The 12,390-nt window shown below is 46.6% G+C and overlaps 1 protein-coding gene across 2 annotated transcripts in view; it reads right to left on the bottom strand.

Annotated features, from left to right (window-relative positions):
- SLIT3 (slit guidance ligand 3) overlaps window positions 1-12,390 on the bottom strand; it is a 576,436-nt gene that overhangs the window by 188,524 nt on the left and 375,522 nt on the right. For both annotated transcript variants that reach the window (XM_069483860.1, XM_069483859.1), the window contains exon 5: window positions 2,907-2,978. In XM_069483860.1, the coding sequence (XP_069339961.1) occupies window positions 2,907-2,978 (72 nt within the window). The remainder of the gene's footprint in view (window positions 1-2,906; window positions 2,979-12,390) is intronic.

Genomic DNA, 12,390 nt, shown 5'->3' with positions numbered 1-12,390 from the left:
CCTTCCCAGTCCACGCTCCTTTCAGGCAAGGCCCTCGCCCAAGTGGTCCCCACCCCTCTTCCCAACCTTGTTACCTACTGGTCCCCCTCAGAATCCCGCCACTCCCGCGAGGCGTCTCTGTTTGTGTCCCTTGAAACACAGCCTCTACAGTTTTGCCTCCACACTTCACACACACTTTCTGTGTGTAAAGTTTATTTACTCTCTGAATTCTCATAATCTTTCAGGCCCAAAGTCTTTACCATTATAACAACAAAAGAATATAGCAGCCACAGTAGCCAAAACTTTCCAAATGCCTTCGATGGGTCAAGCATAGTACTAAGTCATTCGTATGTATTATTTTATTAATTTTCATTCACAAAAACCCTAGGAGACAAATCCAATTATCACCCTCAGTTTACACGGTGATAACCTAGGCTCACAAGTGCCGAGTGAGGTACCTGAGGTCACAGACTCGGCACCCAGAACACGTGAAATTCACATGTGACTCTATCAGAACTCAAAAGCGTGTTTCTAACTGCCAGGCCACGTTGCCCAAGCTGTTTTTCTCCTCTGAGTTCTGACGGCCTCTCCTGTGCCAACTTTCGTGTTGATGGGTCTTTTACTAAACATTCTCTTGGATGCACATGTTTCTTGTCCTCAGTTATACCGTCAGCCACTGGAGAACATGAATTATACTTCTACGGCCCCACAGGTCCTGCCGGGCAAGTACCTGCTGAGTGAACTGATTAGAAGTGTAAAGCCCTCGATCTCCCTCGGGTGTTTCGGGTAAATTCATCCTTAGGCAGTGAGTTTGCTCCTCTCCTTCCTTCCCCCAGGACCAAGTGCTAGTACTGGGTATAGACAAAAGAATGTCTTCCCTGAGTGCGGGCTCCTGACAATGACAGTGCACGGTCTAGAGAGGGTGGGCCTGGCAGCAGGTGCTGCAGTGACTTAGGAGTCTGGGCTTGCAGAATCTGGAAACTTTTAACTCCTAAGGCCTTTGTGTGGTGAGAGATATTACAGGGAAAAACAAAACCAAACCTAAGAAACCCCTGCAACTATTATTGAGAACCATTGTGGGATTTAATCACTTTCTTGAGAATCAAAAATGTAGTTGGTCATTATACAGTCCTGCTTGTACATCACTACGATATGTTATTTTTATTAACTGACTCATTTAAAATTAGTGTCATGGGATCCGACAGACGTATCACTTTACGTACGTAAAATGTTCATTTTGGGCTCCATGGTCAGGAAGCTGGTTGACCTTGAGTTAGTCACCATCCCTCTCTGTGCCTCCATGTTCTTTTGCCCTGACATTCTAGGATGCTATTTAAGATAATCTGTTGGTTTGGGTTCACATACACAGTCTTGCATTCTTGAAATACAAGAAACAAAATGCTAGAAAAGCACTCTGAAATGTTAAAAGTGCCAGCCCAAGGTAAGAGAGCATCCCTTATTATTTATTTAGTGGTTTCAAAGGGTTGGCTTTTCCATATCTTGCTTTCTGAGGGAGATATATAGCGTCAGGAAGTTATTGCTTGCGTGAGGCCTACACCTGTCCTACAAAGGAACTCATACTCTCCGTGGCTGCGGCTGTTCCACCCCACCCTCTCCTGCTCTGGACAAATATTCCCAGAGGAAGCAGCAGGCAGCCTCCCCGTCCCCCAGCCACTCGCAAAGTCCTCTCTGCCTGCCTCCCCGTTCTCCCAGCCTGCCCGCCCGGGAGACGCCTCTGCCCTCTGTGTGCTTTGTGTGCTTTGCATGTTAAACACCAAAAGCTTTCCGCTAAGGACACAGGGGAGGCAGAAATCCTGCATCTGGAAGCCGTCACCAGCTGCCTTCACTATGCCAGCAAACGAAAACCCCCGCATCCATTACAGGGAAAAGTGACAACGTAGTTTAAAAAAAAAAAAAAAGCCTCCTTCAAGACTTCTCAAGTCAAATCTGGGGCTGCTGGGCAGAAGGGCTTGCTCAGCCAAGCCAGACCCTCTCCAAAAGCACGTTCTGACCCCATGGGGCACAGTTGTTTGTGCAGAGAATTCAAGGCACAGCCCTCGTGAAGGTAAGGGCCCAGGAGTCACCGATAAGGAGCAAACAGTGGAAGCCAGGTAGGAAATGATCAAGGTTATTTGGCAAGTTCACACATGCAGCGATGGAACAGTTCTGCCTCTTGGCTGTGGCGATGGCTGCACGCACCTAACAAGTGATAAAATCCCAGAGAACTACCCATGCTCCCCTCACACCTGAGCACACGAAACTGCGTGATCTGAAGAACCAGATCTGTGGACTGCACCAATGTCAGTTTCCTGGCACTGATGCTGCACTATAGTTACGTGAGATGTGACCATTGGGGGAAACTTGTACACTGACCTCTCTGCTGTTTTTTGAAACTTCCTGTGAATCAAGAATTATTTCAAAATAAAAAGCAAAAACCCAGCAAAAAACACATGGTGCAGCAGAAGTGGATCTGGCTACATCTCCCCAAGTTCCTGGGATACGAGCCCCAGTGCTCTCTTAGGAGCTGATGGTGGTCCTGTGAGTAACAGTGAGATCTTCATCACCATCACCCTGGTTCTGATTTATTGAACACTTACTATATACAAGGCACTAAGGCTTTTTTTAAAACACTTTTTCAGTTGCACAATGCCCCCAACAAGGCTATCATCCCCATTTGACAGAAGATGATAACAATGCTAGGAAAAGGTGACTTGCACCGAGGCCCTAGGGCCAGGCTCGGACCCGGTGGGCAGGGGGACGCCAGTGCTCACATCTGGGGGTGGGGAAACAGGGAAGAACAGGGCATCCGACGTATGTTCCTGGGAAACCACTTAAGCACAGCCCTCTCGCCCCATCCCTCATCCCCCTCTGGTTGGGGAGCCCAGAGTCAGCCACATCTGTAGTGAAGCAAAGAAAACTGCACTTACAGGTTCTTGACGTCGGTGATGCCCCGGAACGCCTTCCTTGGAATGCCCTGGATCTGGTTTTCGCTCAGATCTCTAAACAGGAAGAGAAGAGGCACACTGCATTAAAGACCCAGGCCGGCTGGAGGCTCGATCTGCATCTCATTATGATAACAAAACCTCTGGGAGGCTGCCTCTGCCATCAGAAGTGTATGGGGGACTGTTTAGTCTCAGGCCCGGCTGCTACAAGCATTCACATTGTTCCTCAAGTGATGGCCTTTGCTGAAATGGTTACCAGGCGGGAGCAGCTCGCCTCCAGGGCGGGCTCTGTGGGTGGTCTCGCACCTCCAGGCCACGAGCCAAGTCGCTGGGCTGTTTGTTGCTCACACTGCACCCAATTCCCACCTCCCAGAGACAACCCCTTCGCCCCCCCCACCCCCCCCACCCGGCATTCCTCCCCCAGGCAGGGTCAACGCCACTCAATCTCCCATCTCTCTGGGCTGTCCTTTGCTGCTCCGGACTCTCTGCCTTTGTCATCTGGGATTGGAACGCAGCCTGGCCATTCTGATTTTCTGATGGGGGATAACCACTTCAACTGATTCTACAGTCCCGGAGACCCCTGGGGGCCTCCTGGATCTTCTTAGTGACAGGCATGATGAATTCAAATTGCATTTCAACAAACCCATCCAAAATGGGGCTCCCACCGGCACCTCATCTAGCATTAAGCAGCGCCAACATGTTGCTTTGAGGAGAGTAAAGGATAGAGTGTCAGATCCCGCGGCTGGCTCAAACCTAAGTCCTGTCCTAGGCTTTAAGCATCCCCAAAGCCTCAATTTCCTTCCTAAGAACGATGCAGGCTTTTTGGTTTTGCTTTCTGGTTTAACTTTTTGCTAGACAAAACATGTGTATTTGTTTTCCTTCAGACCTCAAGCCCGCTGGGATCTCCGTGAGTAATCAATCCGCAAAGACCCATCACCATCAGGCCTCCAGAGTGTAAGAAGTGGCCCTGCCAAACACTCAGGCCATGCCTCCGCCACGGCCAGCTCTGCACGACCCCAGGCTGCAGAAGCGTCTCTGGGGACATGGCATGGAGGAGGGGGAGCATGCAGAGATGGGGGTTAGGGACACAGTCAGCTCTTCATGCTTTCTTCAGATATAAAAGGTGTACACATCACACACATACATATTCATTACTTTGAAAAGAACACACAGTAAAACTCTCAAATATTAAGGTAAAAAAATTAACCACTCAGACTTACCCACTGCTACCAATTAGGAGTAATATATGTAAGTTTCACCAATATGATCTCATAATATATAGTCTGTTATAACCTATTTGCTTACTATATTGAGGTCATCTGTCAATGTCATTAACAGTATGTGGATGCCAACATTCTTTAATGGCTGTATATCATCCAATTGTATGAGTGGCTACACGATCCCAAATTGTTGGGTGGGCAGTTATCTATTTATTTGCCATTTAAAGAAACACTAGAATGAACCTCCCTACCCATACTTTTTGGGGACTCTTGTCTAGCTATTTCCTTGGTACAAGGTCCTGTAAGGAGAACTTGCTGGTCACAGGGTAAACAGGTCCCAGTTGAGCTGCCCCACAGACTGTGTCCACGGATCCTCCCATACTGATTTTCCACGTGCACCTAACCAAAACCAAATATGACTCCAAGTATATTTGCAAGGAGCAGTCAGACAACCACCCTGCACTAAAAGCTGGGCAGTCTCGATGCATGTTTTGCAAGGGGGCAGGAGGGAAAACAAAGCAGAAAGGAGGCATCCACTTTTCTGCTCCTCTGCTGAGACAGGCTTTGTACTCTGGGCAGCTGCCTAAAACTCCCAACATGTGAGGCTTGTCTGAAGCCTCTTTCAGGCCCTAAAACAAGGCTGAGAGTTGGGGAAGGGTGCAGGTGTGAGTACTAGTGGTTTCTGGGGCTGAATACCAGGGTGCTCCCCTTCTCAAATTCAGTTTCTTCTGTCTGCAACCGATGTAAGTAAATTTAAATGCACAATGAGCCCTGTCGCAGGCTCCCCTGGCCAGGCCTGATTCAATGAGCAGGGCTCCAGCCTGGAGTCGGGGCACTGAACAAAGCCCACGATGACAGCAGAGGTCAGGCGGTGTCACCAAGGCCACTTGGCTACTCTCCATCAGCCTCTAGAGCAAGGGGCCCAGGGCCTGTCATCCGACTAATGCAATTTCCACCAGGCATCCGGGCTGCACCCGAGGCTCCGGCAACCACAGTGGGCTCCTGTCTTTTCTGCCAAGCGGAGGGTGGTCTTCAGCCTTTGCCCGCCACCCTCCCAGGTGCCAGAAGACCATGCTCAGGGGCAGGGGGAGGAAACAGGAGAGAGGGTTAGAACTACCAGCCTTAACCACGGCTGGGAGCTGGACGAAGGGGCACTCTGTCCAGTCACATGTAACCCTTTTTGGAGCAGGCAGCATCCCGAAATATACCCATAGGAGTAGCAATTGTACAAAGGCTCTGGTTTGCAACACGGCAGGTTGAGGAGAGAAGAGCCATATTTAAACGGAAAAATCTGGCGGTGTTGCTGGGAGACCTCTCACACAGGCAAAATCCTGCGCTTGGGTTGGGCAGCGCTTCGGTTTCTGCTCACTGTTGTCTTGCTGTGATAGACCCAGCCTTGCGCCTACTTTAAGGAGCCCAGTTTCAAGCACGACTTTCTTCCCACCTCCTTGTCGCTGCTTTTCTCCTGCCCCAATTGAGCAAAACAGTAGATTGTAGGGAATTTATCTGTTCCCCATGACAATCTGCTTGTAAATTTTATTAATTTTATTTTCCATTGAGCCTCTCCGGCTAACAATACCGCTGCCATCCATCTGCAGGACTGTATATTGATTTCATAAATACCTCCAGTGGGCTGACAAACTGACAGCTTTAATGGTGTTACTGATGGGGCGTGGAGGAGGGTTCAGGGCTGGGTGCTTCATTCTCGGTAACCACCGTCCCTTCACAATTATCGCAGCGCCTTTGTGAGGGCTCCTAACAGTGTGTTTATCTCAGCGTGATGCCAGAGCATGGAGCTATTGTTAAGTACTATCCTTGAGAGAGACAAGAGCCACCATTTTCCACTGACACTTAAATAAAAATAGCAAAATCTATCTGTAATGCCCGAGAGCCTAGTTCCAGCCAATTGCTTGTTGGGCTTTTAGTGCCTCACCCTTCGCGAAGGAAGCAGCTCAAGGGAGAAGAGGGCAGAGATGCCCAGGAGTGACCAGAGAAGAGGATCTTTCTTTCTTTTTTTTTTTTTTTTTTCTTGACATTAGAAGAAAGGTATGAGGTTGGATGGGGCGAGGGTGGGAGGGGCGCTGGGTTTTTCTGGGGAAATAAAGCAAGATGGCTGGTGGGAAAGGCTTTCTTGGTTGAGAAGTGGGGCGAAGGCCTGGGATGTCTTTCTAAATAATTAGGGCTCTGAAAGAAAAGGAGAACTGCATTAGCTAAAGTGCATTTTCCAGCTTCTGGAAAATGATTAACTGACTGATTATGCCATCCAAAAACACAAGACCAAAGAGGACTTATTAAGGAGACAGTAAGTCAAATGGGAGTTGGCAAGAACCAATATATCCCCCTTCCAGCCTCCATGCACCCCCCCCCATTTTTTAATTTACTAAAATGCTTTGGACACAGATTAACTTTCTTCACAAATTTATTATTGCTTCATCTACCTTGAAACGGGAACTGCAGACACTTTGATAAATGGATTGAAAGGCTGTCTAGTTCCAGTGGAGCTTTTGAAATGCTTCCTGGGGCTCTCCCCGCAGGGCTAGGCATGCTTTGTTCTCAGAGGAGCAGTGATCGACAGTCCCCACCTTCACCCCTACCCCTGCAAGACAAGGAACAGGGACATGTCTTCCTCTTCGCTCTGGTGGGGACAATGCACTTGTCTTGGTCACATTCACACTACCAGGAGGTCCTGTCTGTGTTAAGTGGCAGTTTGTGGAGGGGATTTGCTCCTGGATATTAATCCCAAATTATTATGAAGTTACAAAATGGGGCTTGGAAGCTTCCTGAAACTTGGGGAATCCTTGTTTCGGAAGTGGGTGGAGCACCTTATGAGCTGTATGATCATTCAAGTTACTCATATGCTCCATGCCTCAGTTTCCCCATCTTTACAGTAAGGCTATTGATTTTACCGACTTCAGTGAATTGTTGAGAATGGAATGAATAAATGAATAAACTTTGCATAGCTTCTGGAACACAAAGCATTCAATGAATGGCTGCGTTTACTTCTTGGAGTTTTCCTCCATTTAGACCTCGATTTACATGGCTGAAAACTTCCTGTATCAGCACCCCCAGGACATACACCTTTAACTTTGCAAAGAACAAAACACATCAGTGTTGCTATATTCTTTCCATAAAATCTGAGGGAAGGATTAAAGTTTCCCTCATCTATCATCTAGATAGGATTATCCACATTTGATTCTAAATTCTTTTGGCTGAAACAGGAGAGCTGGATTCAGGAAAAAGGTCTGTCTTATGTTGGGTTCTCGCAGAAGCAGTCACTGAGGCCAAGGACTCGGGAGTCGAGTGATTGATTAGTGAAGTGCTCCCAGGAGAGACCAGTATGGGATGGTGGAGGGGAATAAAGGGCAATCAGGTGGAGTCTCGGCCTTAGCCCCATACCGTGGGGAGCTCCTGTCTCTGAGCAGGGGAGCTGGGCCTCTGTATCCCTGCATCAGACAGCTTTTGTTTAGGGACCACTCAAGAGAAAAGCAGGCTCCCAGGCTCTGCCTGCCCTCTATCATGCTGAATGAGGTGACTCCAGCAACCCAAGGACAGACTGCCTAAGAGGTTCCCAGCTATGAGACATTAGCAGTGAAGTCCGAAGCAGCAGGGGACAGAAGCCAGCACTAGGAAAGGGGACCCAATGGGACCCACCCCAAAGCATTCGCAACAAGGCTTCAAGGACACTTCTCTCAAATCATCGAGTTCTCCGCAGATTAAAACATCACTCTCAAAAGATGGCACACCCAGGACCCAAGATGAAGAGGCCACCCAGGAAGCTAACTGACCACAGAAAACTGGAACCACCCAATCTGGTGTCTGATGAGGTTTATACTTCTTTGTCTACCTGCCTAATCTCCTTGCATGGAGACCAAACATGGTACCTTTTCAGTAACATTAAAAAAAAAAAAAAAATCCATCAACTCTTGATTGGTCAAACTGAAACAGGGAATGGTCTAAAAAGCATTTCTATTTGGAACCATTGTTGGATTTGAAATCAGGGCGGTGGACTACCATTCTGATTCTCTTTTGCCTGAATATATATTAAAATTACTTTCACATTTTCTGCCTAGTAGGAGGAAACTTGCCTATTGATGCAGTCGGTATCAATCAAAACTCGTTTAGGGATTTAAAAATTTCTGACAGATAATCCATGAATCTAAAATTTCTTTTACTCTCAATACTCCCATCTTATATAAAGCTGAACTCTTTTCCCCCACCCCCTGAACCCCAACTCCCAATATATAGTATCACTCTGCTCTAGGAACTAAAGGGAAAGATATTGTTTTGCTTACCTTATTTTATACAGCAGGAGGGACAAACACACAGGAAAAATTGTTCCCTGGGGATTTTACAATGCGGACTTCAGGGAGGATTTATCTTAATAGGTACATCTCTTCTGCAGGCAATTTATCTTAATAAGCAAGATTATATGTTTGCAGTTGGGTCACTGTCAAAATCAAATGAGCCCCAAGCATATGTCCCAGCGAAGAAGCCCTGGGACCTCCAGCTGGGTGTCTAGTCAAAGGCATCCTTTGTCTGAGGGAGGTTATAGTGGAGTAACTGAATCATTTCCTGAAAGAACTGCCACCTATCTCAGGAATTCAGGGAATCAAAGTATCAATGTAGGACAAAAAATAAAAAACAAAACAAAAAAACCCCAAACAATTATTTCCCACTGCTCCGGTTCTGTTTCTGAATATTTCATTGCAGCAGTAGTTTACGTTGCTTGTTCCTTTGATGTTAAAAAGTTACTGAATGAAAAATATCATTAAGAGGTCCTTCTGTTCTGCTTTCTCTGACAAGCTCATTAGAAAAGTCCTCAGCTGTACCATTCAGATGTTTGATATCGGCCAATTAAATGTCAGCTTGGGTTTTTAGTTCCCACAACAAAAATGAATTACACACCCACTATGTGTCACTCCGCATCGGGAGTTAGGATCCAAGATCTTGTCCTCCTGGAGTTTACATTCTCATTCACCCCAGATACAAAGAAATAGACCCCTGACCTATACAAATGTAAAATAAACATCTGGACACTTCAAAAAGAGCAGCCGTTTCACTGTTGTTTTGTTTTCAGCAAGAAGAAAAGCTACATCGAAACTCACACTGCAGATTGCTCCCAACCACGGAGCAAAAGATTTTACAGTTTGTTTTAGATTTGGAAGCGGGAAAGGGAAACATGCCAATCCGAATCACTAGGACTCGCAGGGGACACAGGCTTATTTCATTGGGACTTGGGTTTTGTACTTCAAAGCGGACAGTTTGAGAAAGATCAGGACAGTATGAAGATGTTATTCAGAGTCGGCAGGGCCCAGTGCAGTGATTCTCACAGTAGGGTTCAGGGGCGATCTGATCAGAATTTACTGACGGGGCTTTGCAAAAATACAGATTCCTGTTAATTTTTTAAAATTTAAAATGAGAATAGTATTCTGGTTATGTTTCCTTTATGTCTTTATTTTTGAGAGATACATGCTGAAATAGTTAAGGATAAAATGATGATATCTAGGTTTTGTTTCAAAATAATACAAAAGAGAGAGGAGTGTGCAGAGGTACAGATGAAACAAGACTGGCCATGAGTTGATACTTATTGGAGCTGGGTGATGAGTACAAAGGAGGTTCATTTATCATCTGTGTTTCACTTTTATATACATGTGAAAATTTCCATAATAAAAAATTAATGCAGATTCCTGGGACCCATCCCAGACCTAATGAATCAGAAACCCTGAGCTTGGGCTCTGGAGTCTAAATTCTGAACAAGTTTGAGAACCATGAATTGAATGACTAGTGCATCAAATTAGGAGTGAAGTACACATCCCAGTTTTGCTATTTAACAGGCTGTGTGTCTTTAAGAGCATCAGTTCAATTCTCTGAGCCTCAACTTGTACTTCTGTAAAATGGGAATAGGCATGACAGATAATGGACAAGCAGTGCGTCCTAAACTCTAATGCACTATATAAATGTGAATTACTATCTTCATTTTCTAGCATGATGTTAACAAATGCAGCATCTTTACTTCCTTAAGTGTTTAGGTCTGATTTTAGGGAAAATCTTGGGCCCAAGATGCAAAGGCCTCCTGTGTCTCAGGCATGAGACTGCGGATGTTGGGCAAAATGCCTATGGGAAAGATAGAGTCACAGGGGAAGGCGGACTCGCAGACAGTAACATATAATCTGTATCTTAGAAAGCCACTCAGGAGCCCAGGTGAGGCCAACCTAGATGGTTATACCCTCCCCTGGGAGCCAGAGATGGGGTAGAAGAAAACGAAGCATTTTGCCCCTGGATTCTCCCAAACTTGCAGGAGAGATTCTAGCTGCTGGGATTAGGGCCTCACAGACAGGTGAAACCCTACAGGTTTCTATTCTAGGAGGGCTGGAATCTGGGAGAAATCAGTGGAGAGCCGGTGAGAAGCTGGACTGAGCAGCCAGGCTGAGACACACATCGTGGGCTGTGACGGACGATGAAGCCGTGTGATGCAGCAGAGCTCAGGCGCTTGCTCCCAAAGAGCTTTCTGACCAAAGCGAAGAAAGGAAGCGCCTATTAGGTTGCAGGCTGATACAAAAGGCTGCAGAGGGAGTTTGGATCACTGGTTTGCTCTGTGGTTAGTTAGCAATGAGGGAGCCCTTTTTGTCTCTTTCTGGGCTGATGTTCTGAAGATTGCAGACTTAAATGTTTCAGGGTGATGCAGGTAAAGTAAATGCGTGTGTCAGGCTGTGTGTGGATGACAGGAGGGGTCAGCAAGTGAGCTGGGGGAGTGCAGGGCCTATGAGATTAATTTCCAAAAAAAATCAAAACCAAACAACTCTCTGTGCTGGCCAACAGGACACTCCAGCCCTGGGTGGAGTTTGACCCGCAGGTGAGGTCTGTGCCCAGTGACGGTGCAGAGACTATCGCCCCTCCAGGGGACATCTGCTAATTCTAGAACGCCGCTGTCCCCTGGGAATATAGCACAAGCCAAGAATGCAATTTAAAGTTTTCCATTAGCCACATGAAGAACAATAAAAAGAAACAGTTGAAATTAACTTTAATAAAGTATTTTACTTAACTCCATATATCTAAAATATTACCATTTCAACATGTAATCAATGTAAAAATTTACTAATGAAATGTTTCCTTTTCACATTTTTTTTCATACCAACTCTTTAAAATCTAACATGTATTTTACATACATCTCAATTTGGACTGGCCACCTTCCAAGCGTTCAATAGCCACACATGGCTAGTGCCTGTTGCATTGAATACTGCGGTTCTAGAACAAGGGCCAGGAGCTAGACGCTGTAGCTATGTGGCCCCTCATTGCCAAGAGAGTGGAAGAGTCTTCAGATGTTGCAGCCAATCTAAAGGAGCCCAGTGCGGGATGGCTTGAGGGTTTTGGGTAAACCAACAGGACATGCGGAAGGAGCCAGTCCAGGTTGAAAGCCCTGGATCCAGGGAAGCAAGCCTTGGCTTGGAATAGTCCATTCATTCCTCCATTCCTCCTGTGAGCAGAACACCTCCTTCCAGCCGTAGGATTTAATCTGAATCTTTCCAATCCACCACTCTTCCAGGGCTGGCAGGGTTAACCAATGGTTCCAGTCCAGATAGAAGCTTTCTTCATTTAATTACCACGTGCGACTCCAACTAAGGCTCTTTGTGTTCATGAAACAGCATCGTAATTGACTGATCATGTCCAGGAAACGGCACAGAGGCTGAGCGCCTAAACAGCTCACTAATCCCTGGGATTATCACAATTTAGTGACAAGGCAGTTAGTAACATTAGAGAGGATTGAGGAGCTCTCATTACCGGCCCAATTATGCCCTCTGTTCTAGTCCAGCCTTCCCTGTGTCACCTAGTGGTGCGGGAAACATCAGCAGGGTTCCAACGACGGGCATCTGACTCCGGAGTCCACGTGCACCTCATTGTGTACACTCTGGGAGGATACGACTGCGATTTTGGTGTCTTCGCACTGTATGTGGAAATCTGATGCTGAAAATCATCTGATTATGAGGATCTAATTATGGACCTGAGATAGTCCCTTGCCAATTTTTAGGCCCAATGGGATGTTTTGATTTAATTTATCAACCTTGGTTGGGTGTGGATGGGAGGTTCACCTGGTTTAAAGGTATGGAGGCTGGTGTTTTGCCTTTTCCCTTTGTTTGAAGCTATGTGTCTGCCCAGCGGGATTTGGAGAAGGGATCCCATTTCCATACAACCCATCCTCCTCCGAGGCTGACATACTGTTCCCCAGCCCCTCCTTCCCCTCCAACCCTGTC

The sequence above is a fragment of the Eulemur rufifrons genome, chromosome 10 (assembly GCF_041146395.1).
Source record: "Eulemur rufifrons isolate Redbay chromosome 10, OSU_ERuf_1, whole genome shotgun sequence".
NCBI lineage: Eukaryota > Metazoa > Chordata > Mammalia > Primates > Lemuridae > Eulemur > Eulemur rufifrons.
Note: the sequence above shows the minus strand (reverse complement) of the source record. Positions and strands in the feature narration are given on the sequence as shown.